General features: G+C 37.2%; 1 protein-coding gene across 1 annotated transcript in view; it reads left to right on the top strand.

Annotated features, from left to right (window-relative positions):
- The window catches only part of CDK5RAP2 (CDK5 regulatory subunit associated protein 2), a 79287-nt gene that overhangs the window by 40820 nt on the left and 11806 nt on the right, over positions 1-26661 (top strand). The window contains 14 exon segments of the mRNA XM_082775421.1: positions 1279-1374; positions 2089-2136; positions 2755-2945; positions 5008-5473; positions 8613-8880; positions 10291-10407; positions 12630-13230; positions 15173-15405; positions 16959-17007; positions 17826-18013; positions 19160-19285; positions 23589-23705; positions 25119-25308; positions 25524-25645. Coding sequence (XP_082631547.1) covers positions 1279-1374; positions 2089-2136; positions 2755-2945; positions 5008-5473; positions 8613-8880; positions 10291-10407; positions 12630-13230; positions 15173-15405; positions 16959-17007; positions 17826-18013; positions 19160-19285; positions 23589-23705; positions 25119-25308; positions 25524-25645 — 2812 coding nt within the window.

Raw genomic sequence — 26661 nt, 5'->3', positions numbered from 1 at the left:
AGCAACGTGTGCCAAAACCACTACATACTGCACAAATCATACCACCGTGCATTCAAGAACTCCCCCAGAAAGCACAAGTTTTGCTCCGTAAAGTACCAGAATGTAGCGAGGAACCTGAATAGATTGTTCACGTTTTTCCTCATTACTGTCTACGTAGTGGTAGATGTGAAAACAAGAATAGCAAAGCTTGGTTATGGAACGCAGCTGCAAGTGTTGCATCACAGGTGAGCGGTGGAACATGGTGGCTGCAGGTCCTCTGGGGTGCATCCCACCGCTGGTTGAAAGTTATTGTACTCAAGTCGTTGTCTGAAAGGCTTTGCCAGAATATGACTACTGAATATAATAATTCTTTTTAAATAGAAGTTTCCTTATGCCTAGTATTAAACCAACTTCAGTAAGGTTAGATTCTGTACTCTCTTGCCAAAACAAACAGGATTAGGAGGTAAATTATAACAGAGGTGAAAATATTCTCTTCTCCATGAGCTGGGTGTAAATGAAGCTCACTCAGGAGTGGTCTGTACTGCTGTTGAGTGATGAGCAACCTGTGGCTCTTCCTTGCTCAGCATTGTTCCTCAGGTGTAACACCAAGCAAACCAAAAGCCATCATGGTCCTGCCATCTGCTGCGCTGTAGTCATGGACTCGAGTTCTGCTGCTGTTCTAAAATAAAGTTGGGGCTTCCTCCTCTTTGCTCAGGAAATATTAGTGCTGGCATATGGACTGGGTTCTGTGAAAAATAGGGAAAACGATGATTTGGCACCATTTGCTACAAATTGACAAGTTTAGGCAAGACAAAGCAGATGTAACCTTTGTTACAGTAAGTCTTTTTTTAGGAAGCTACATGTGTTTTCTTTTAGAAGTGTCTATGTCTTGGATGCTGGAGAAGAGCCTTAATTGTGTAGCGAGTGAAAAGGAATTCTGGAAGTGGGAAAATAAAATAGGCACAGTGAGAACACGACTGAGGATAGGGGTCCTTTGTCAGAGGAGGTTAAATGATGTTCATTTGTTTTGTAAAAACTGAGGGGAGGGGGGAAAGTGTTAAATAAAAATGAAGTAATGTGAAAGATAAGGTTTCATTGTAATATGAATCTTTCCTGTTTTTTTTTTTTATGTATTAATTTTCTTTGATCTTGTGGAAGAAATCTAACTCAGTGTTTGTTACTTTGTATTACAGGCTTTTTTTGTTTTCTTTTAAGACATGTCACTGACTTATTTATGCATGTTTCATATCACAGTATTTTTTTGTGCTACATTTTCACGTCATTCCATACTTTGTGTAGTTTCTTGAAACAACAGAAGAGCCTGTGATGCAGACTGAAGATGGTGACAATGACAGGAAGATGCAGAACAGTCAGTTTTATGAGAGGGTCAGTCAGGTAGGACTCTGCTCTGGGTACATAATGTTACACTACTCTTTTCTCTGCATAACCTTTAAAATTCTTGCATTCTTAGAACACAATGTCTTTTGCAAAAAAAAACATACTTTTCTCTGTATCTGATTTTGCTTTCAACTGATTGTTGTACTAAAGAGTTTCTGAAAGCTTCTGCCTATGTTTTTCTGCTGCTAGCGTCTTCCAGTCATGATAATTTAAAATCTGGCCCTTATTGTTTCTTGTTTGAGTACTCATAATCTTCCTTAACGGGGATGATAGCAAGTCCCATTTCTTTATACACACACTCAGTTTCTTTCTCACTAATCTTCAGCCTCCCTTACAGTCAGGCCTCTAGTACAAATTGTGTGAGATTCTTCTGTTGATGAGAAAATATTGGACATCCTTCTTCAGGGTTGAAATACTTGATGTCGTGGTAACTTGCTGAAGACATTTTCATACTTACATAAATTTCTGGAATCAGCTTTCCTCTGGTCATTCAAAATAAATGTAGGAGAAAGCATCACAGGATAAGAAAATCACAGTGGAATGAACCTCAGAAGATCACAGATTGCAATTAAAGTTGAATGTTTCTAGTTGTTTGAAATTGTTAACATGTTAAAATCTGACACAAGTTGGCACATTTTGACTGGTTATGTTGGCGAATAATGATGTTCTGTTCTTTGAAAGTTGTAATTTCTGTGTTTCTCTGTTTACTAGGTATGCCTTCAGCTATCCATGGATTGTCCTTCCGAGGTGGATAAACAGGTAAATGATGTATTGTAAAGATTCTCTTAACCTCATAAACATCTTAATCTCTCGCTGCTGATGTATACTGATGGAACTGTATCCAAATGGATCCAATCTGAACTCTCATGTAGTTGATAAAAAGATTCCCGTTGATTTAAATGGGGGTAGAATTACTGGAGAAACCCCATGTAGAAGTTGTCTCCAGCGTAACATAAATGAAGTTGGCAGTTTGTAAATACTATAAGCTGCATTCTGTCCTTGCCATCAGGGTTTGCAGCTGGAGATCCCAGGACAGAATTTGGTACTTTTAATATAGATGTTTCAAAGGTAAACTAAAAAAAAGTTAGCTAAAATCTGCAGGCAACATTCCAGAAGTTTTGTACGTATTCAAAGATAAATACCCTCAGGGAAATCTACTTAGTACTAAACAACTGATCACTATGAATTAATCATATGAAATAGATGTTCATTAGTTTTTCTATTAATAAATAGTAAGTGAAATGTCTGTGGATGCTTCTTAATGTAGATAAAGGTCATCAGAAATTACAAAACCTGATTACAAAAAGATTACAGCCATAAATTTAATAGAACATTGCATACCTGTCTAATAAGAAAATGTTTGCAATTTTTTAACAGATAACTCCATCAGGCTATTCAGAGAGTTTCTGCAAAGATAGACATTATAGGAATCCAAATAAGCCTCAGTTTGAACATGATACAACTGGCAAACACTTTGGCAGAATAGGGATGAGTGAACATGAAACAGAAGAGATGAACTTGCTCACATCTCTTTTAAGAGAAAATAGAGCATCTGTACTTGAATCTACGTAAGTATGTGAGAGATGCACTGCTTTTGACAGTATTTCTATTTGAGAAGAGAATAAAGTAATTTTGCTAAAGTGAATTTAGATAATGGCACTGTCTAATTTACCTGAGAGATTGGCAAGGCGCCTTCAGAGCCATTTTAGTCTATCATGCAATTAAGTAATTAGGAAACATACTATCAGTCGAAATCCTTATGAAAAAACCATTACAAGAAAAAAACTCTCTGAAGTTATTGATATATGGAGCTTTACTGTACAGAGGAGTTGTTTTCAGGATGGGGGCTAGCAGTGCTAAAGGGCACAGATGATAATATGTAGTACTGAATTTTTTTCTTTTTTTTTAATATTTTAATATCTGAAAGCACAGGCCAGAGAATGGTGGTGTGGTGGAAGGGATGAATCTGTATTGCTGTAGAAGTGATACATGTGAGAAACTGAGGATGGAGGAAAAGGAGTCTGTGCCCATGTGCTGCAGTTGACTAATTGGTTATTCCAGAGTAAATCACTTGTAGGGCTGCTGAGATGAACCATATTATAAGTACTTAGGTCAGTTTTGCATCTAGTTTAACAGATGTTTTGTATGTGTGCGCACAGGCGCTACACTATGATGTAATCCATTCCCAGGCAAAATGCTCATTTCTGTAGGACCTGGACAATGCCAAGAAAGAAGTTGTAGAGAAAAAACGCACCATCGTTACTTTTCCCCCCCCAGTTTTATGCGCTTAAGCCACTTAATCTCCTGGTTGAAAACTGAATTACAACTTTGCTGGAGATCACTCTCATTTTTCTTTTTGTTCTTTCCATGTTCTAAGCCTATGTACAGTATGAGGGGACTTTTTTTTCCAGTGCCAGTCAGTGTCATTCCTTCAGTGATCCACAGCATAGTGCTTTCAGAAGAGCAATGGGAATGACCTTCCCCATACAGAGTGCTCAGCAGTGCTGGTAGCAGCATGTCCTGTGGAGTTACACAAGTCAAATCCTGTTGTGGGTTCAGGATGCACTGCAGTTCACTTTACTCAAGCAATTCTGTGTTTTCACATTACTATCTAAAACTCTCCAAGAGGCATAAATGGACTTAGTTGCCAAAGCACTAGTTAGTGACAAATGAGGGGATATTGCTCTTAGAAGATGAACAGATAACATTGTTTTATTAGTTAACATTACTTAAAAGTCTGCTAATGAGTGATTCCAGCACCATCATCTTTAGTATTTCAGTGAGTAATCTTTTCTATATCCAAGTATAAATGTCCTGACTGACTGGTGATGAGCCTGTGCTTTGGGTAACAATTCTCACTAATGACATTAAATGCCAGACAAAGACATAAAAAGCCTAGTTAGTTTCTACAACTTCAAATGCTAACTGTATAAATACAGTTGTTTTAATGCTGGTTTATATGTTTAGTGGCACAAACTGCTCTTTATTGGACACATGAAATCATCTGTAGAATTTGAGGACTTGCTTATGCCTTAAGTGCCTCTTATTTGGCTTCAGTTTCACTTAAAACATTGCTTTCTAAACAGCTGTTGATGGACCCCTGGTTATCTGTGAGGCAGTTTGTTGGTCTGTAGTGAGTTGTTTCTGCAGGCTTTTGGCTGCTTTCTCAGTTTCCAACTTCTATGTTACACGAGAAATACATGAAGGGACACATTTCAGCAACACTCAACATCTAGAGTCTCCCGTGTTTTGGTGGGAATTTTGTTTTTAAGGTATTTCAATCAGAGAGTAAACTCATTTGAAAACCCATTCCTGTTTCCTACATTACTGTTATGTAAGCAATTGATTTAGCTACCAGAGGTTTACTGTTTGTGGATGAGGAAAGGAGTGATAGAGCATATATGGTTATGAATTCGAGAAAAACATTGATGAGATAATGTGTTATAACTCATGCTGTGAAAATGTTTCAAAACCTCTGTTCATTAGTGAGTAATTCATTAGTGAATAAAAGAGTCTCCTGGGAATCTCAAGTATGTCAAGACACTGCAAAAGTGTTTCTTAGAAGGTGTTCTTGTTTGCTTACATAAAAATAAAAATTCATGCCTTTTCTTTCCTCCTTCCTGAGTATAGCAGACAAGAACAAATGAAAATTGTAAATGAACTGTTAGATCATCTGAACACAACTGAGCAAGAATGTTCAAGTGAAGATATAGAGAAAAAGGATGAAAAAGATCTTAGGCAAATGATTATTCAACTAAGAGCTGAACTCAAACATTTCAAGCAGGTCAATAAATTCTTAAAGCAGCAAGTAGAATTGAAATCAACTTTTGATGGGAAAGAGAAGCTTTATCCAGATGCAACGCCACAGATTAATAAGGATATTGAGTTGTTGAAAGTGGAATTGAAAGATGCAGCTACACAAACAATGACTTTAGAGGGTAATGTCATGAGATTGAAACATGAAGGCAAAAAAGGAGCCTCAGAAGAAAAAACAAAATATTCAAGATTAAATGCAGAAAGAGAACATCAGCAGGAAAATGTGTTTAAGAAGGGCGAGCAGCATGAAAGAATTTTTTTTTCAAGGAGAACAAATGAAGTAAGTTTATTTAAGATTCTCTTTTTACTACTGAGGGGATAGATGTACAAAAGAGAAAAGTATGTTTCATTTCTAATATTAAATCTTGCTTTTGTGTAATTTTTAAAATTAGGAGAGGAGATATATGCCAAATGTATTTAAGATAATTGTTCTTAATATTTGAATCTTTTCATCATGCACTTCAGTGTGCCTTAGACCATTAATTAATTGAGTTTCATTCCTCACTGGGACTAGATACTAGTGAATATTATTAGCTATTTGGAAACGGAGAAAGTTTATAGCATAGTGGCCTGATTCTGTACAGCCTTATATCTCTGCTCCGATGCTCATAAAGTGCACAACTAAGAGACAAATGAGGTCTAGAAAATTGAAGATGTCCATAATGTCTCAGAGCATGCTGGTGAAGACTTACTGGTAGATTTCAACAATCTCAAATCTTAATTCTGTGCTTTTATTAGCATCTAGCTTTGTGTCTTGCTCTTACAGAAGTATGACCAGTAGCACTCTAAAACTGTGGGGGCAGTTCTTCATATTTGGTTTGGAAAGTAGGTACACAGAGTCTGCTTTGTGAATACAGACTTAATTTGCTTATGCCAGTTCAGTTTTCAAGCCTTTTGTAGGCAGGCAGCCTCTGATCCTAAACAAAGAGGTGGAACAATAGTGTCTACTAAAGAGTTCATGTGTATTGTTTCAGTAGCAGTTAGAAGCTAAGTTGAAAACTCTTTGAAGATCTTAGATCTAGCAGGGGATACAAAGGAGAATCTTGCTTTTTGACTTCATGCACTTCTAACAGAGAATGTTGTAGCACCTACTGCAGGAATGGCTTCCATGACTTTAGTGATCAAGAGATTTCTGAGAGCTAGTGATTTGTGTTCCAGCTTGTTCTTATTCTCTCCATTTTATTAAAGGAAGCTGCTTGTAAACCACGAGATATTGGCTGTACTGGAATAAGCATCTCCGTATGGGATTTTAAGGAGAGGATTTTGGCATGCATGGTTGGTCCCTGGAGAACACCCTAGGGAATTCTTGCCAATCTTAGGAATAGGTTGTGATACACCTGAAAATCAAAATCCAAGTAACTCAGAAAAGCAACGTCTTGCTTCACCAATCAGCTTACATGTAATCAAACTCTATCAGAGCATCTTCACTTGCTAGCAGAGATTCAGTTACCTTCTTCTAAGCTTTCCCTATTGGTGGTAAATTTTCTATCTTTAATAAAAAAGAAAGGGAAAGAGACACAATAATAATGGAAATGTTCTTAGGCTGTTGTTAGCATTCTTAGGGTATTGGGTATTTTGGTCAGTTGTTTTTGGCAGGCAGGCTACTGTGATAGCTGTGCCCATGTCTTTAGGATGCCTTGGCTAATCAGACCAGGCCCTTCTGATGCAGAAAGGAGTGGATCTGTTTGCTCTGTGCTATCCAGGGCAGCTGGCTTCAGGAGCACATGAAGAGATGAGGGCAGGTGGAAATGAGGAAGAATAAAGATGGATAGTAGGGGGTGGGTTTTGAGATCCTAGCTGACCTGTCAATGAAGATCTGTTTGTGATGACTTGCTTAAAAGCATGAGTGATGTCTTTGATTTGCTGGTCTCACCTCTCAGGAACGAAGGACAATCTCTCTGAAGGCAAGCAGAGGCCTGTCTGCCCTCCACGGGGAATACCAAGAGTTCTTTCTGCAATTCTGGTCACTGAAATCTCTTTTTTTCAATTTTGTGTTTTCATTAAGTTTCAGTATAGTGTTTTGGTTCATCATGTTCCAGATACCTCTCTACTTTTATGAGTTGCAATATCCATGCAGTTTAAAAGTCTTCTTGTTTGGTCTAATCCAGTGTATCTGGTATTTCTGAATGGCTTTTATAAGTAATGTCATATAGCCTGCTGAACTGGACCATAAGTAATCTGAGCAATCTGTACGTATATACAACAGCCCCAAGACAGATGGAAATTGTTCAACATTATTAGTGCATTTTAGTAAAACTAGCAGGAAGTTCATCCCAACTGGATTTATTTTTCAGTTTCCAAATGATATTGTATTCACGTATGTACAAAACGAATTGAGTATGTCATTAGGAAAATGGAACTTGCTTTTTATTATTTTAAATTGTATAAAGACTATAATTCCAAAGAAATGAATGTGAAAAGGTATTTCAGAATACATTGGGTGGTAAAAGAAATTACAGGACTTTCAAACTGGTGGAGCAAATGAACAACGAACGAAATAAACTAGATCTATTTGAACATGCCATTATTGATTTTTATTATTATTACACAGCATTTTATAACTCTCATCAGCATATTGCATGTTTTTATCTTTTTGGAGATAGCATTACTTTATGCTCTGTGGTTTAAACAAGGACACATTTATTTTGTGTGGAGTCTTCAAGAGGTGAGGGGTTAACACGTAAGGATTTCCAATAAGAAATTTAGCTTCTTCCAACTCCAATGATGTAATGTCGGTTTCAGTAGGAGATGGGAATCCTGCAGGAGCAATGCATAAGAGTGTATTGGTAATGAACTATTTTTGTTCATAAAGAATTTGTCTGTGGTAGAGCAAATTTCCTCTGCAGCTGGTGGAAAGCTATGTTCATTTGCTCAAAGGTATCAAAGGGCTGGTTTGATTTAGTGCCTATTGGATGGAGAGAGAGGAAGAAAGGAAGTATGTTCAGAAATTCAGGAAAAATTAGAAAGATCCTCAATTTTTTATATTAAAAAAAGGGATTTAAGGGAAACACAAGGCTGTCTGATGTGATACAACTCATCAGAGTGGGAAGTAGTTAGAAATGTCAGTTTAGGTAATAAACTATTTTCCTAGTGCCTATAAAAATTCAAGGTTAACTAATACAGCTACTGATTAAAACCCTTTGCTTAGTTGATGGTGATTTCGCTGCCTTGCTTCATGGACTGGAAGCCACTCAGCGTGTGGTTGTGGATGCATAAACAGCACTCACTCAGAAAATTGAACCGGTGGGGTCGGCTCACTGAATATATGTTTTCCACATTGCAAGGGTATTGCAATCTTACTATTTTATGTGACAGTTGATTGAATCTTTATTTTTCCTGGAATACTAGCTTATACTTTCTTTACGTGACTGCTACCTTCCCACCTGCCAACCTCTCATTTTATTCAATACCTTTTTCAGACTGATTCTGCTTTCCTGCCCAAGAAGTCCCGTCTGCCCATTCTCCTAAGATCATCCAGACCACTAGGAAATGTGCCTTTGAAACTTCGTGAGCAGAAATCAGATTCACAACTACAGCATCATACCAGGCTACCTTATGAAGATCTGAAAGCATGTGAAGTAGAAAACAAACAATTCCAAGCACAAACAAATGGAGAGTTACTATTGAGCGAGTTGGTAACTGAAAACCTTGAAGAAGAGCCTGCAGAGGAAAGCACATTAGTGAGAGGTAGATAAACAATTGCATTTAAAAAGCAGACATAATAACTTGTAATGCTGCTTGAAATAGTGTATTCTTTTCTTGTAGAAAGTAAAAACAGATCACTTTTACATAAGTACAATGCTGCTTATTCTTAATATTTATCGGGTAGGCAAATTATATATAGATGACTATATAGAAAACACAGTCGTTTTTTATTTTTAGTTAAATTTATCTTTGCTGCTAGAATGTTTAACAGCTTTGTATGGAATAGAAAGTCCCTTGTATGCATAGCATAATGTATATAAGAAATGACAGTTTGGGAAGGTGCCCACACATGCACACACATACGTCAATGTTCAGGTAAATGAAAAATTTCCTTCATAGGATTCCAAACCTAATGAAAACAGTAACGGAGACAGGAGAGTATAAAAATACCCTATTTGATTATGCTGCATAAACAAGATTTTCCAATATTCCACTGATCAGTCAAGTCATCTGTGTCTGTTTCCAGTGCAGCTGGGTTAATTTAAATTTACTTGTTGACAAAGTATCTGGATCAGCAATGTATGACAAATTTGTAAGGCAGAGAACAATGGGTATCATATAAAGATTTGGAGTGGTTAAAAAAATACATGTAGCAGTAAGATTAAAAACCTGGTAGAGATGTAAAAGACAGATGAGGGACAGAGAAGGTGTAAATATAAAAGTAAGATTAAATCAAGCACCAAGTGAGCCACTGTCAAAAGCAGAAGTTGCAGAGGCTTTGCTGCTAATGATAACATTATCATGGTGTGAGAAAGATACGGCATGACTCAATGGTACATACTGAAGTTGATTGGACTGTAGCAGTTAGTTTTGGTAGGTGCAAAATCCATGGAGAATTCTGAGAGGGAATGTACTTTTGAAATTGTATCCTGAAATTACCCGAATCTGTTAGCACTAAAGTCCTGAGATTTCATTTTCATACTGGTTTCTTTACTCTGCAGTAGATAACACTTATACTACAGACAGTAATTCTGAGACTTAATGCAATGGAAGTTTGCAGAAGTTTATAATCAGTTATAATTGGATGAACTGTTTAACCTTTTCTCTAAGTTTAACATGAAACATTTAAAAATACAGTAAAAATGATTAGCTGTTATATTGCAAGGGAGACTTGCAAATGTTTGTCTTCATTTGTTGGTAGGATGCTATTCACATCCTTATAGTTCAAGTATTTTTAAAAACGTGAAAACACCATTTCATACCACCAGTAATGTTTGTATTACATTCTCAATAGTTGCTCCTTAAATGATTTTTCCTGTTTTAAATTGTCAGAGAATCAGGTTTGTGTGTGGGTTGTGATTTTTTTTAATTTGTTTTTAACTATCTCCACTTGATTTTTTTTTTTCCTCCATTCACATACTGCCTTCTGTTGTCCCCCCTGCTATTCTTCAGTCACCTCATTGATCAAACTGGACAACAGTGGGGACCAGGTAGACTTGCAAGATGTTGAACTGGATACAGGGGTCAAGAATGAATATCTAGTGGACAAAAATCAGCAAAACTGTCAAGGTAGAGCATTTAAATTGTGTGTGTATATATAAAAATATATATAAAGAAAATTTAAAACTCTAGTGTCTTCTAAGTTGTGTAAAATTGTAATTTACTGCAGGCAATTGTCTCCTTTGCTGTTATATGTCAGTTTTAAATCTTGCTTATTTAGCTGGTATGGATTAACTGCTCTAAGAATCCCAGTTAGTCTTTTAAGGGTTATACTTTCAGAAGGGTCATGGGGATTTATGAGTATGGTTACCAGTAAAAATAATGAGTTGTGTGCCTAACCCTGATCTCTACTGCTAATGTCCTCACTTCTGAACACTTCTCTGTATTAAATATGTTTATTACTTTATGCTTCTGCATCTAGTTAAGATCTATTGCAATGAATCAGCTGAATGACAGAATTTTGCTTATCTGAGTTATTTGAAAGCATTCAACTAGGTTGAAACCTAATGGAATCATTTAATGAAAATGTAAATAGTCTTAGTGCTGTATATTAGGTGTTTCTACATAACCCTTTAGTCAGTTATGGGAAGGCTTGAATAACCTAGTTAACCTGTTGTTTACAAAATACAGAGGATTTGGCTAATTTTGGTTGCATCATTACTTTTACTGTAAAAGTGGTGTCATTCAGGCCAGTTAGTTGGTTTGCAGGATCGTGCCCTGCTTGTGCCTTTTGTGTATATGGACACACATATGCACAGAGAGCTTATTAGTTCTTCTTTAATTAAAGGACAGTGTCTCATTAAAATCTGTAACCCATATTCTAATCATAAACATTTCTTCCCTAATACCTATTTTTATTTCCTGCTTCTGTTGTCTGGAACATTTGCATGAAACCAGGATTACAGAGTTTAAGAGTTCCTCTAGTATCTGAGTCTTTTTCCTTCTCAGTCCACAACCTTCCTTGACATCAGTGTTACTGCAGCAACCAGCTACAAAATCAAGGGATTATGCCTTTCAGGTAGAGAAGGAGGAAGAGAAGCTAATGAACTTAATGTCATACTCTCTTATTCCCTGTGTCTTCTTGCATTCATACATAAGTGTTTTCTGAGAAACATTTCTGTTCTGTGATTCTGTCACCCTTGGAATGACATAAATAATGGTGTGCAGCAATCTGTGTATCGCAGAGAACATCACCCAGCTTTATTTTCGAATATGATGATATTCCAGTATTGCAGCTTCATTTTTTTTCCTGCTTTTAGGCTATATTTGTTTTGATTTGTCTTGTCCTTGTGCTTGTCTTGAAACTTCATATACAGCTGTCCTCTCAGACATACTGCTCTGAGTCAGATTTTGGACTGATTTAGAGCTTGAACCTGGGCATTCAAATTCTTCATAGAAACCAAGGGGATTTGAAAGTATTAAGACGTCTGCAAGATCAATGCATGACTCCCAAAAGGGAGTTTCTAAGTAGCTGTGATCTTTTGCAGAACTAATAGAAGGCGAGAATTTAATTTACTGGTAACCAGAAAATACCATTTTCTTAGATGCTTACAGCCCTCTACATACATAGAGCTATTAACATAGAGTATATGTAGGAATATGTAGCTTTTATTGGTCTGAATCTGGGTTGATTGCATTACTTAGGAGTGGCAAAGTCAACTAAGAGATGTGCTGTGCATGCCAAATGAATGCAAGTAAAACCTTTAACACTGAACATTTGTATAGATTTTTAGAACGCATTTTAAAAATAAGTTATTAAAGACCCTTTTTCAAATTTTACTATTTTGTTGATAATCTTTTTAAAATTCCATTGACTTTATGCTCCAATTGGTTTTGTATAGATTTTGAAGTGAGAAGAAAAAGAATATTTAATTAGAAGTTTTAGGAAGAGCCATATAAGGTCACAGAGTCTACTTTTAAATCTCGGTGCCTTACATTCAAGGTTATCATTTTTTGTGGCTAGAAAGGACGGGGCTTCGTCAGTGTCTCTGATTCAGAACTGAATATAGCAAAAGTAATTTTCAATCTTTTTGGAAAAGAAAGCAGATTTATTTTGAATCTTGCTTGTTTGAAAGCTTATAAAGGGTTTGAAGTGTTTGATGTTCAAGTTGAGTTAATGGGCAAATCACAGAAAGAGGTGAAAGGTCCAAAACAAGTATAGTACAGTTCATAATTATTCTGCATTTTTATTCTGTTATTACAGAAGTAAATGAATTCATTCTAGTGCTGTTAAGAACAGAATGTCAGATAAATAAATATTAATATTCACACGCAAGCCTCCTGTTTTTCAGAAATGGAAAATCATCATAACATTAGCAATGTGAATATCCAGCATTCATTAAAAGAGATAAATGAAGACTTTTATTCAATGGAACATGAGGACATTGACTCAGCCACTGCAAATTCAGGTTCCAAGTGCCTGCGTTCTCTTAAATTGAGTGTAACAAGTACAGATGCACTTGATGACTGTGAAGTCCTAGATGATAAAGAAGAACTGAAACAAAGAATTAAGAATATGAAGTCTGAGCTTGAAAAGTACAAAATGTTCGTGTTTCATTTACAGACCTCTGACCAGCTTGTATCGAGTGGTATTTCCAACATATTTTTGAGTGACACAGCCTTGCCTGTGGAAGGGCATGTTATGCAAGGGCAAGATACAGCTATGCAAGAAATCAAACCATTTTCTAGTTTACATCAACCTATGGGTTACGAGATCCACACAGAAAATAGGAATTCACAGTCTTCAAAAGTACCTGATGCGTGGACAGCACAAAACATTAGGGAACTACTCTCAGCAAATGAGGAAGGCCTTGGAAAAGAGCAAGTTGCAGATATTCATCTTGATGAAGTGTATTATCTTCAAAACAAACTGAGAGAAGCATTGCCATCTAAGTGAGTAAAGTTGTTATTGCTTCATGTTCTTTTTTGTAAACAGCACTAGCAAATAATATAGGAAGGTAATATGAAGGTAATTTTATTCATGGACGAATGTGTAACGGTAAAGGATAAATTTCACTAACATTAACATAAAGCAGCTGAAACATTTACTTAAGAGAAGCCTTGAAGTACAAAATATTATTTCTCTTAGTACAGAACTATTCCCTATAAGCTCGTAACATCCTCTGTGCTATGTCACACTCCTGTGTCTCTCCCCACACCTCAGGCCCACAACAACTCTTTGCTGCAAGATGTCCTCTCTAAGCAAAGTCAAATACCCTTAGGTCACTCCATGGTTTGGGATGACCATGCTAATCAAATATTTACATTTTTGCAGCTTTTCCTTTTTTTCATGTGACAAACAGAAGAAAATGGAACATCCCATTTAAGCTATAAACATTTCTGTGGGGAGTTGGCTGACAGATTTATGGTAGCCCTTCTGTTTGTGTGACCACACTTTATGTGTAAAATAAGAATTTGAGACTATTTATAATTTATTTTACAGTTGTGTGCTGTAGTGCCTCCTTTGAAGGATGTGAAAGTAGATATATATTGAAATTAATAAATGAAAGTTTATGGCATAAACATCTAAGCTAGAAAATCATTTATAGGAGGCTGGAAAGTATCAGTCCTGTTTTTCATATGGAAAGACTGGGGGCAGCATTTCTGATAGCGTATGTACAAATCACAGACATAAAATGTGGTCTCATAAGACAAAACTTTTTTTTTTCCCTGGCTTTAGTATCGTTACTTGCCTGAGGGCCGTTAGAATGGCAGGAAGGTATAACAAAGAAAGGGATTCATCCTGTTGGTTTTCTTCGGAATGCTTGGATAGAAATGTTTGGACACGTTGAGCAACCAGCAGCACAGACAATTGTATATCTCTTAGTATTACTGTCATAAAATATGGTCCTGCTACCTAGTGCATATAAATTTACATACCTTGAAAATACAACTCTGTCATATTACAAAGGGAGATCTAACTGTAAATTAAGCAATGTGGTGGCGTGGATCGCTGTGAGGTTTTTATGGCCACTGTCTAGGACAACAACATGAGTCACAAGTGAGAGACCCAAAATGAGTTACATATCTTTTCCTATATAAACGACAACAAAAATTGCATAACAACTCACACCACCATACATTTTGTTTACGTACTCTTTTGTTTGACTTTGTGCACTTTTTCAGATCCTCTCCCCCTTTTCACTCCCTCCACTAATGGATGAATCTGTAAAAAGATGTGTGATACAGACAGTTACATTATAAAGGGGATGTCTATAATCACAAGTGCAGAATAAATTCAATTGATCTGAATTGAAATTTATACCTTAGCTTGTGGAGAAGAGTTTGGACACTACAGTAGTTGTCATGGGCACATCTCTGGCAATAAGCCCTCAGAGATATGTAGGATTTGTCAGACTAGATGAAACCATGAGCTCAAAAAGTCCAATATTGTGCTCCTGGCAGCCACTGTATACAATTTCAGAAGGGACAGCTCCATTTGATCTTCTATACTGAATTAAAAAAACAGGAAAAAAATAAGAGTAATTTTAAAAATTCTCTTCATGTATTCAGTCTTATTTGCTTTGCTTTGGCACCTTTGCATGCCATCCAGGTTACTTCCAGGCAGACAAACAAGTTCATCATTTTAGTTTCTGCACATCTTACAAATGAAGCAGTTAAGTGAAGGATAATAACCCCCAAGTTATGCCCATAAATACAAAACTCAACAGTTAGAGACAATATATTTGTCATTGTGGCTGTAAAAGCATTTTAAAAGAAAATTGAGTCACATAAAATTATAGCTTAGAAATATAAGTTTAATTCACTTTTTATTTATATTTAAATGTTATTTATGGTCAGAAAATTGCTTTCAAAGATAATTTCATTTTCTCAGATATGATTCATTAGTTCATTCGCAAGCTCAAGAGCTTTCCTTTCAACACCAACAAATTAAAGAGATCCGCGGTGGTTGTGTCACTTACCATCAACATCTGACGAGCCTTATTAAAGCTTTTGAGGAACTGCTTCAAGCCAGTGATGTAGATTATTATGTTGCTGAAGGCTTCCGTGAGCAGCTGAATCAAAGCGTTCTATTGTTTGAGAAGCTGCAAAGGAAATTCCTGTATGGTAAGTAGCAGTGTTTTGTGCTTGTTGTTTGAGGCGTGGTAGTGTTCTCAAAATGTGTAGATTTTTTGTTTGTGTGTAAATAAAACGTTTACTTCCTCTTTCCATTGCTTTAAATGTTTTATATGGAGGACTGCCTTGGAATATAAAATTGTAATCCTCCAAAAAGACTGGATTTTAATTTGGTAGTTGCCCTCCATATTGGCACCTTCCATTTTGAATTGTTTATACACATGCTTACTTGAACTGTTCAAAACATCGTGGTTATGGTTTAATAAAAGTTTTATTTTAGCCCTAACGTCACAAGTGTGGCTGTTTCTCTCCCAACAGCTGGCAGTGCTTCCACAGATGTCAGCTGCAAAACTGACATCTTTAGCCAAACACTTGAAGTGGCCTAAAATAGGGACCCTGACCCCTACATCTTCTTGAAATTGGTTCTAGAAGATCATTTTGCTCTGAAACATTCAGGTCCTAGCCATAGAATGATCTGTATTCTGCCTTTCTTTAAAGATAGTGGCAGCATTTTGCTGGTTTTGATTGTTCATAGAAGGAAGCTGTATATGAGAAAAAGGTATTACGGCTAGTGTGTCATAGCAGTGTAATAAAAGATTGAGTGTCTTCAATGATTTCAGTGGCTACAGAGATTCTTTGCATTACAAATAAGAAGACTGTGTTGTGAATAAAGATTAAATGTCTTTAAAAAAAAAAAGCATCAAGCCAACAGATGGTATCCTATATACTATGAAAAGTCACTGACAACTGAGACAATTCAATATATCTAACACAATGGTGTTGCATTGAATCACACATTAAAATAAAGTGAAGTTTGTAGGGCGATAAAGAACATTCAGCTTACTAAGAATTGACTGTAAAGAAGAAGCATAAACAACCGTCTGTCTCTGCATTTCCATCCTGACCTTCAGTTCATTCCCCAGAAATTTCAGCTGTGCAACTCTTGCCTGCCACTTTTGCTTAATTGCACAAAAATTTTGCAGTATGGGGAGCCAAGGTGACACCACACAACTCTTATTTCCTAATTCAAATTAGTGTCTGAGTCCAGGTCCCTAGCACTGAGTTGTGCTTATGCTGACTCTGTGCCACTGAGAATATTGCAGGAAGAGTCCTGTGCATGCCTGTTTGCTAAGGACAACTGGTTAGCCTGGCTCCAGATGGAAAAAATCCAAGTGAGATGAAATTGTTCTTTTGCAATTTTTAATGCAGTAGCAGCGATGTGTACCCCAATCCTTTTGCAGTATAGCACAACTTTTCAACTCTGTGTGATAACTAAAACACTAAGGCTGTAAAACCTGGCACATATGTTGCATAGTCCTTCCTTAGACATTTTTTGAACACCAATGAAAGTTTTGCTTTCTTGCTGTGCCATAAATAGTTTTGCTCACGTACAGTATTTGACATTAATGCACAATGTGTTGAGTGTCTGTTGGCTTCTGTAAATTCTCATTAATTTACCATTCTATATATAAATAGTTTAAGATGGAGGGGAAAGAAGTGTTATTCTCAATATCTGTTTTTAATCAGATGTTTTTGCTTTGCAGAAGAGTCAGTAGGTGCAGAAGTTACTATACTTTATGAATTAGCTCAAAGGTAAGAGTTAACTCATGTTACCTAAATACCATGTTATTTGATAAATTGGTAAGGATGCTCTATATTTTGTAGTCCAACTTCAACTGTCTTACTTTTTGGTGAGTGCTTTGTTTACGGTGCCTGTTTCATTAATATCCATTCTGTTAACAGAATATTCATAGAAAACAAACCTGGGCTTTTTTTTGCTGCTTCTCAACAAAGGGCTGAGATACTGAGATGAGACTTCATGCTACCAAGCTTTTTCCTTTCATGAACAAACATAAAATGTTCATTCTTGTGCTGAATACACCAAGGTGTGTATTTAGATATAATCCTAATTGCAGCTGCCAGGAAGGGTAGTTCTTCTGTTTGCGTGACCTTGGGGCTGGCTCAGGATCACCAGAGTACAGTGGTGTTGAACTTCATTTTCAAAACACCCTCATGCTGAAGAGAGAAGCATAAGGGTGAAGGTGAAGAGAGCCTGTGTTGTTGTTATGCTGCTCATGTTGGTTTTATGCCAGCCTGGGATTCTTTTGTACTACAGAAATCCTCAGTTGCCTGTTTAAGGCAATTTCAGATCCCCTTAATGCAAAGCAGACTCAGCTAGCACTGGAACGTGAACACTAGGCTTGAAGTTTATTGATTATTCCTGCTGATGTAGTGAGGTTTAATTTTCAGACCTGATACCTTCCTCTAATGCATAGTTCTTTGTCATATTTGGTAACATAAAGTCACTTGCCTAACCTGAGTCCTGTAAACATGACACCGTGTTCTCAGTTCATGCTTCTGAAACAATAAAATAATTTTTGTAATTTAAAACATTTTGCTTTGTTCAAAAGGGAGAATGAGAAGAACACCACAATGTACCAGCAACTTAAGGATGAATCACCTGTACCATCTGCTCTTCATAGCTTGTCTGACTTTGATTTGTCAGAAAAGTCATCTCTTGGATCACCAGAGCACAGACACAACCCAGGAGAAGGACAGCATGGCACACTGGCGCTTTTGTCAAATAAGTTTCCCCCAGGTAATTTTTTTTCCCAATGAAGATTCACTAGATATTGGGAAAATGTGATAAATAAGACACGAGGGAACTAATTAAGAAATAATGAAGAATGTTTGTCTGCTTCAGCTTTCTAGTATCTTGCATAATCATTGCAATTTCAGTAATAAGGCATACAGAGATGACAGCGATTTGAACTACCTCCTGTTTGAAACAAAATTAACTATGATATTTTGTCTTTGTTGTTTTATACTATCATCTTTTACAGTACTCTAGACGGTCTTTAAATAGACAAGTTATGAGGGAAAATAGACAATTGTCAAGAGATTATTGCATTGAAAAAGAGAGGTTTTCTAATTTTATAAAAGCCAGTGTTGTGTTTCCTTGAGAATTGTAAGTGCTGCATAATTAATAAGCGGTGTCATGTTTGACCTGGATAGTTTCACTAAGCACAAGCAATACTTGCAGTAGTTTGTTATAGGCAACGATGAAAATTTAATAGCTGAGATAGCATGTACTGTTCAGGAGAAAAATATTGCAGAGTAAACCAGGAGTGTATGACATGGATAAACTGACAAATAAGATAGTGACAGTTTGAACAGATAAGTTCCTGAGTAAAGCTGAAACTTACAGCCAATGGAAGAAAAATTGTAGAATGGCAAAGCGAGAAGGAACAGGTACAGTAATGAAACTTGATAGAACAGATTTATTTATTAAGGTATGCATTGTGTAAGCCAAAGTCAAATTTATATCTGAGTTCCTCTGGTAAGCTTCCTATTGTTATAAGGAAAAATGTGTACTATTGCTGTGCTGAGTCTGAACTGAAGCTGTATTGCAGAACTTAGGATATATTCCCAAGTCTAGGCAATGTTTTAACTACACAAAATTGTGATCTGCTACAGTTTTGTAGGAAGTTGATGTTTAAAAAGCCTTAAAACTGGACTATTGTTTAATTTACATTTTGGAGTAGTTTTCAGTGAATGTGTGTTTTGTGCCCTATATGGCAAAAAAAAAAAAACTTGTTATGGAGCCAGATATTTAGTGTCTAACATTTTGAACAGTTCAGTGTCATTTTTTAGTACTAACACACATGAGGTTTGACAAGAGTACACAGCAGAAAGGAATACAATCATTTGCTCTAAATAAGAAGTGGTCTCTTGGTTTATTCAGAGTTATTAATGGAACATCTTCAAGAAATTCGAATCCTGAGACAACGTTTAGAGTACTCCATAAAAAACAACGAGAGACTGAGGAAACAGCTTGAGAGACAAGTAACAGACAAAGAACTAGATCAAGGTAAGATTTTTTTTCCTGATAAATAAATCCACCTTTCCTGCATAAAGCCTGAGGGAGTAAATGCTGTAGGAAACGTTTTCTGTCCTTTTTTTGCGTAAAACCCATCCCATTACATCTGGAAAATTATATGGCTTTCTCTGAATACTGCTGTGTCTTGAGCTGACATCAGCAGGCACAGCTTTTCCATGCTTCCAAATGCACCCTGTGCCTCTTCCTTGACTCCACTGCTTGCAATGTGTCCAGTAGAGATGCACAAATCTTCTGTGGGATACAGGTCCACCTCAAAGCTGCAAACCTACAATTGCACATATTGCTAAGAGAACAGGACTACAGGTCTGCAGTGCTACTAGGTAGTTTTATGCCATTTGATGATACCGTGGTTGAATTTCATCCAGAAAATTGAAAGGCCTTCTAGTTCGGTTATCAACAACCAGCCTGTTTTCTTTTGCCTTTAGGATATCATTATTGTTATAATGGACTTGGATGTTAGGATGTCACCCTCTTTTAATTCTCTGCTACGTCCAGCCAGGGGCAGATGCAGGCGAGAGCCAATTTTATCAACATAATTTCAGTTGGGACTGGGCCCAGAATGAATAGAGGAGGTGACTTGCTCCAAATCGCATTGTTGCTATTGGTACAAAGTAGGAATGCTGTGGAATAACTGTCCTACCTCTAGTCTCTGTACACTCAGGGTGGACAGTACACTGCCCCTGTGAACAGGACTGGTGGAGATGACTTCTCAGGAGTTCTCTGACTGCTTTAAAGGCAGATTTTGTTAAATACAAAGTTGAAATAGCTGCAGTAGAGCACAGAGCCTAGTCCATGGTGTTCTGTCATTTGAATTGCTTGGTGTGATAAATATGTTCTACACAAAATGACATCGAGCGTTTTTAATGAGAATTATCTGACAAACTGATGCAAATGTCAACATAGAGTTAGTTGGTTTTCATTCCAAGCTCTAATATAAAGCAGTGGATGAAAATACTAAAAATAGGCATGCAAATTCAGAGTCACTGCTCACTGTTGTTAGTGTTCAGCATCTTTGAAAGCTGAGCTCTGTGGTGCATTTGGAACTTCCCATGAAAAGATAGCCAGGCTCTCAGTAAGGATGGTTTTGTAGCACCTTTTCATGCCCACAGCACCAGGCATACTTTCCCACACTTTGCTCTCTCTGTTCGTGTTCTCCTTCCCACATTTCCCCCTATAGGAGTGTTGATTAATATGCAATATTACTCAGAGTGGAAGCAGGCAATAAATACATATATGCTTTCCTCTTACTCAGTTTCACTAATATTGACATTAGATTCATTATGTTTTACATCATACCCGTGATCCATTTCTGTTGTTGTTTAAATGGATACTACCTACAAATAGCAGTTTGCTTTCAGGAATAATTTACACTGATGGAAAGGTGTATAAAAAAGCATCCATTTCATTCATGAAGTATTTACGCTGCTGGAAAGGCATACTGTTCTCTAGAAATAACCACACTGAAACACTTCCAGCTCTTTTACAGCTTCATAAAGATTCTGGCAAGGGCATCCATTAATGCAGGGAAAGTATATTTTCTTTATAAACTGTCTTATGCCTTCCATCTGTCTTCTTGTTGCCTTAGTGCATCTACCAATGCATGGAGGAAAAAATTCCAAAAGGAAGGCAAAAACAAGTATGTGTTACAACAGTTCCTGTCTGTTACTGTGTTCTTTCAGCACTTTCTCTCAGTTTTGAAGATTTCTTTCATGGGATCAGATATGTGCGTTCTCTCCTCTACTAGTGATGCTATTTATTTTTGTAATATATGTATATGCATATATATTTTTATATATTAATTGACTTTCAGTGTAAAAAGAAGTTCCTAAGTGAAGTTCAAGGAGATTTTAGCTTTGGGGCAGGCATAATCATTCAAAACAGCTTTTTTTTTAACTTTTAACTTATTACCTTTAATCTGTTTTCCTTTAAAGAGGCCAAATAAGGTGTAATGTACTTAATTGTTGATGGGAGCCTGTTAAATTCAGTTGATATTGAGATGTTGGTTCAAAGAAAGTCAATATATTGAATTACTCTTGTCTATCTGATAAATATTGTATGTATATACACACACCTAGCCACTATTTTTGCCATACTATTTTTATTAAGCAGGTTTTCTAAGTATTTAAATGCCTCTGGGCTTCTAGTATTCTATAAATGACACAAGAGCTAGTAATGTCTACATCATTACTATAGAGCTGAGATTTGCAGTGCAAGTAGATCTGAAATAATTGCTTCAATCATTTCAAATGTGAGGCATCAAAATAAAATCAAAGGTTTAATTTTGAATTTCCTATGTTTCAAATGTTATTAACAGCAGTTAGCATTAAAAGGGAGGGGGTTGTTTGCTTTTTTTAACCCCTAAGTAACTAATGTATATCCTCAGACTTATCTTCTGCTGTAGTTTGCCTTTGTTTTGCTTTGTTTGGGAGTGAGTATTTACTTCCTTCCTCCATGCAGTGATTTTCTGTAGTGCCTGCCCTTCAGTCAGTGCTTCCTTTGAAACCTTCGAGGTAGGCTTCCTTAGCACTCACTTTTTCAGCACGTAACATAATGAAAACTCAAGTGTTTCACAATTGTAGGCCCTGATGCTTCACTGTACTCTGCTTGGATGGACCTTTGCATCTATGGAGAGCGTAATTGATGTCAGCAGGGCTCTGCACAGAAGTAGTAGTCTCAGTAGTGGGTCAAATTGCAGGATTGTGGCCTTATTACCACTGGCTCTACATTATCCCTTATTATGTAAGATAACTAATAGTTATATTCTAAAGCCTTTCAGTAGGATTGTGATAGCATAACTTTTCAAATAGAATAAAGCTGGGTGATGGGCAATAAATTAAATTAGAATCAAGATGAGACCATCAAGCCTTGCCACTTCAAGTTGAATTGCTTTGTTAAAATCTGAAAGGAAAAAGCCTTTTGAGTTCACATAGCTACCTCAACTCTTTAACATATAGATAGTAAAATGCCATTAGTGCCAGACTTCTAGAGCCTTTGAGTCTTTCAGTAACGACAAGAGGTGCATATCATGGCACACTACATCCCAGTTAGGTAGTTGGTAAAAGCTTCAATTGGGATTACAATAAAATGAGATTATTCAGAGGAAGTGCAGCACATCAAATTGAATTGAACTGCCAGAGCTGAAAGGCATCCTCCTCACACATTCAGCTAATTTTTTTGCCAGCTGGTTATTTCTCTATTAACCAAATAGTTGACACTCATGCAGTTATCTCAAGCACTAAAGCATTGTAGATACTGGGATAACCAATCAGCTGAAAAACACTTTTAATGGTAATGTTAATTCCAGTGGGTCCTGAAGTGTTTTACTGACTATAAATAGGTTAGAAAGGGCAATAGCAATTACTTGACTTGCATTTCAGAGGCAGTTGCCTTGCGAGTGGAATATGGTAGCTCTCAGGATGCACTGTACACACCGCTGGGGGATAAGCAGTGTAAATACTGGACATAATGAGGATTACCTAGGCTGGAATTTGACTGATTGGATTCCAAGCATTCCTCTTGGAGGCACTGGAGAGAAGTACATCCCTTTGGAGCACAGCTCAGCCTCGGAGATGTGGAGAGGGTAGGGCGGGTGGATCACGCTCTGGAGGTGCCTGTTCCTCCCTGGGGTTATTGATGGAAGCCCTAGGTCGATCAACACTGGCCCAGTTGTATAAATCTAAATTAGCTGAAATTAAGGTACCAGTCCTCATCCCTGCTATTATAAATGGGTTCTCAGGTTGTAATCAGAAGCAGAGATGGTGACTCCAGCCCTATGCTCCCAACTGGCATGGTACCATGTGGATAAACAGGCTTGTTACTTCCAGCATTACCCACTGTTAATTAGTTTGTAAAATCTAGCAGTCCTTTGCAGTGGTTTCAGTGAATACAACAGAGTATGAACCAAGCAATACAGAAATATGGGTGAACCTTGGTACAGTGTGCATTATTTTAAAAGAATAGCAATGTCACAACGTGCTCCTGTGTTTTGCCCTGTTGCATTCTTGTCTGATAGTTAAAGACTTCCAGGGATAATTCTGCAATTTTGGTAATTATTGTCCAGCAGTGGGAGGTACTTGTGATGCAGGGCTTTGGGTTACTTGGCATTAACCTGAACTGCCTTTCAGTCTGTAAGGATAACCTTCAAAATACAGAGGGGATAAATACTTTCATAACATGTTTTTCTGTGATTTTTTAAATTGTTCTTGTCTGGAAAGTTTAATCGTTAACGACCTAGAGATGACTCATAAATCATCTTTTATGTATATATTTATAGGTTCTGCAAACATTTTCAGCCGTGGCTCAGTGCAGGATAATTCTTTGACTTCTGAAGTACGTTTCCTGAGGAAGCAAAATCAAGTTCTGAATGCAATGCTAGCAAAAGGATCCAGAGGTAAAATGCAAAACTGTGCTTTACAGGAGTAGACTACAACTCATTCCAAATCAGAAAACAATAAAGTATTTACAGTCCATTAAATTGGCTTCTCCATTCTTCCCACTCCTGAAATTCTGTGCTCAACCGTAAGCATTCGTACTGAAGTTAACGTGATAAAGGAGTGGCAGTAATGTTCCTTCTCTCTGTTTATTTGTAGCATTTTCCATTTGATGTGTGATTTCATTTCTCCATTCTTTTTACATTCCTTTCTTTTTACATGTTCTTTTTCTTCCCTTTGCCTTTCATTACCATTTTCTTAATTCTTTTTTCTCCTTGCCTCTGTTCCAAAGTCCTCTCTTTTAGTGCCTCTTGTTGCTTATTGTTTTGTTTACAATCTGCTTTTTGTTAATGTATTACTGCTTTTGTTTGTTTCCACATCTGACAATATGATCTGATAATATCCGAGTTTCTTATTTATTTATTTATTTATTTTATAAGAACCATAGTGAATAACACATTGTCAACCTTGAGATTTAAAATAATGTCAGTGTCTCTGGAGTTTGAGTTCTTTTCCTTTTATTCCTGGAGGCACTAGAGAAGAAAAGCCTCATGGATACTTCCTGCTTGTTTTCTTCTCAGGTGCTTTCTGTCTTGTCTTAGCTTAGCCTTTTAGAAGTGAAAGGCTGAGGATGCACCTTTTCAACAGCACCCGGGGATTACCGTTTTCATAGCCTTTCATAGAAGATGAGGAAATGATTTTCTAACAGCTGGGAGTTGGAATGACTCCGCTCTGCTGTTTCTTTGCCAAGGGTGCCTCTTCCTTTTCTAATACTGAATGTAGGGTCACAACAAAATTAGGGTCCTTATAAACCTCTCTGGTTGCAGCTGTTCCGATTTGCTCAGTTGCCCCTACCAACAATTCTTTGTCACAGGGAACTGCTTGTGCCAAGGAAGGGACTGCTGGCATACAGTTGGCTGGGAAGGAGAGGACAGAGGGACAAAGAGGAGCGTGGATTCTGCTCCCTGGAGCAGTCCTACTGACTTCTTTTCTTCCAAAAGAGAAGTCAAATTTATTATTTTGTGAGGATTAGCAAAGTTCACAGCCTTCTTTGGGAAACTGCTGCCGCTGGTTTTTGAATGCCATCCTTCTGACCAGTTCCAGGTAGCGGGGGAATTTGGCGTATGAAGCCATACACAGTTGTTTATTGAGCTCTTTTATGGAACCCTTTGTGAATCTTGGGAGTTAAATGTTGCACTGTTACAGAAAATGTATCTAGCAAAAATCAATAGAAAATTGAAATACTGAAATCCTAAAACTCAGAAAAGCAGCTGTTATTTTCTGACAGTCTCTAAAAAAGCTGATTTTGTTAAAGAGCATCGCTTTAGTGGGTTGTGGGCATTACAAATAACTTGTGTTTCTTCTTGTTTCAGATAAACAAAAGGAAAATGAAAAGTTAAGAGAATCTCTTTCTAAAAAGAATGCAATCATTGAGCATCTTCATGAGGATTATGAATGCATCAAGAAAGAAAATGAAAGGTTGCAAAAACAAATTGGCAAAAAGGAGGATGAAACCAAATATCTGACATGTGAAATTTACAGCAGTCGTAATGAATTAAACAGGTATTGATTCTGTCCACATTTAGACATTCTTTTAGGGAAGAAAATTGTCAGTGTGACATCCATGTGTTTAGCCATAGCCATTAACACTAATGAGGTGCATAGATGTATTCAAAAGGCAAGGGAAGAATTGTGGGGGAAGGGGGAGTGGATTCTAGATTTTGAAATAAAGGATAAAAATTCAACTGTTAACTTAGCATTTTATTGGAACTTAACAGGTTGCAAACAGAAATGAACATAAAGCAACGTCAGCTCTCTGAGAATGAGAAGTTACTGCAGTCGCTGCGAACTGAGATCAAGGTTTATGAAAAGCTGGAAGAAGCAAAAAGGAAGAGCACAGGTATAAATGCACAAGGGATGTCTTGACCCATGCATCCCTTCCCTCTGAGTAAGATCTTGTCAAAGGACAGTATGGCTGGATTGCTATTTCTTTGTTTCTGCTTGGGTCTGCTGTGCAAAGCAGAAGCAACAGCTGGATGATAAAAAGCTGCTTTTTACTTGGAAATGTAACTGTGAGGTTGAGATACTTGATTATGTTCTGATTAGGCACACCCAAATTCCCTTTACCTTTTTAGTTAAGCTAAGCCCAAATATTAAAAGTACAGTTGCTCAGGCTGAATAAACTTGGTGGGGGTTGTTGAGTATTTAGTTTTCATCTGAAAACATGCTGCTGCTTCCCCATGGGTAGGGCTTACTCAGGTAGCTTGTGCTTACCCTTGCCTGAATATGAGGGTAGTGTCTTCTCCCTGGGGCTTGAGAGAAGCACTGGAACTGCTTTCTGAATAAGACATTTAATAATTTCCTGCCCACTTGTCTGTCATGGAAGGTGAGGGGAAGGAATGAGACTTACATGTGTTCTTTCCAGTGCTTTTAAGGAAGTTAGAACACCAAGCAGCTGGTAGCATGGGTAGTTAAAAAAAGTGGAGTACTGCTCAGTACTGCACACAGGATCCAGCTAGTTTTCCCTGTAAAGTTCTTATAAAAGTTGATTATTTTCTTCTTTCTACCTTCAGTAATATGCCCTGCCAAAGCTGTATTTCATGCCTAGCTGTAGCAGAGCAGCCCTGTTGGCGTAGGGCTTTAAGCCAAGGCTGGCTCAGGGATAGAAGCAACCTTCCTGCAGAACTAGTAACGTAATTAGAGAGCAGCAGCACCCACCTCATGCTCTTGAATCCTTTCCACTATGTGGAGAACAGTTTGATTTCAGCATGGGGGAATACATGGAATTGTTTGTGTGCTGACCGCCTTCTATGAAAAGACAAATGCAGCCCTTGCTTTTTTGAGGTTCAAATTTGTTGCTGTGGTTGCCAGGTGATTACTATTTTCTTTTTTTTTTTCTGCAGTGTATAAAATTAA

This window comes from Aythya marila (assembly GCF_965140915.1).
Source record: "Aythya marila genome assembly, chromosome: 19".
NCBI classification, from domain to species: domain Eukaryota; kingdom Metazoa; phylum Chordata; class Aves; order Anseriformes; family Anatidae; genus Aythya; species Aythya marila.
Note: the sequence above shows the minus strand (reverse complement) of the source record. Positions and strands in the feature narration are given on the sequence as shown.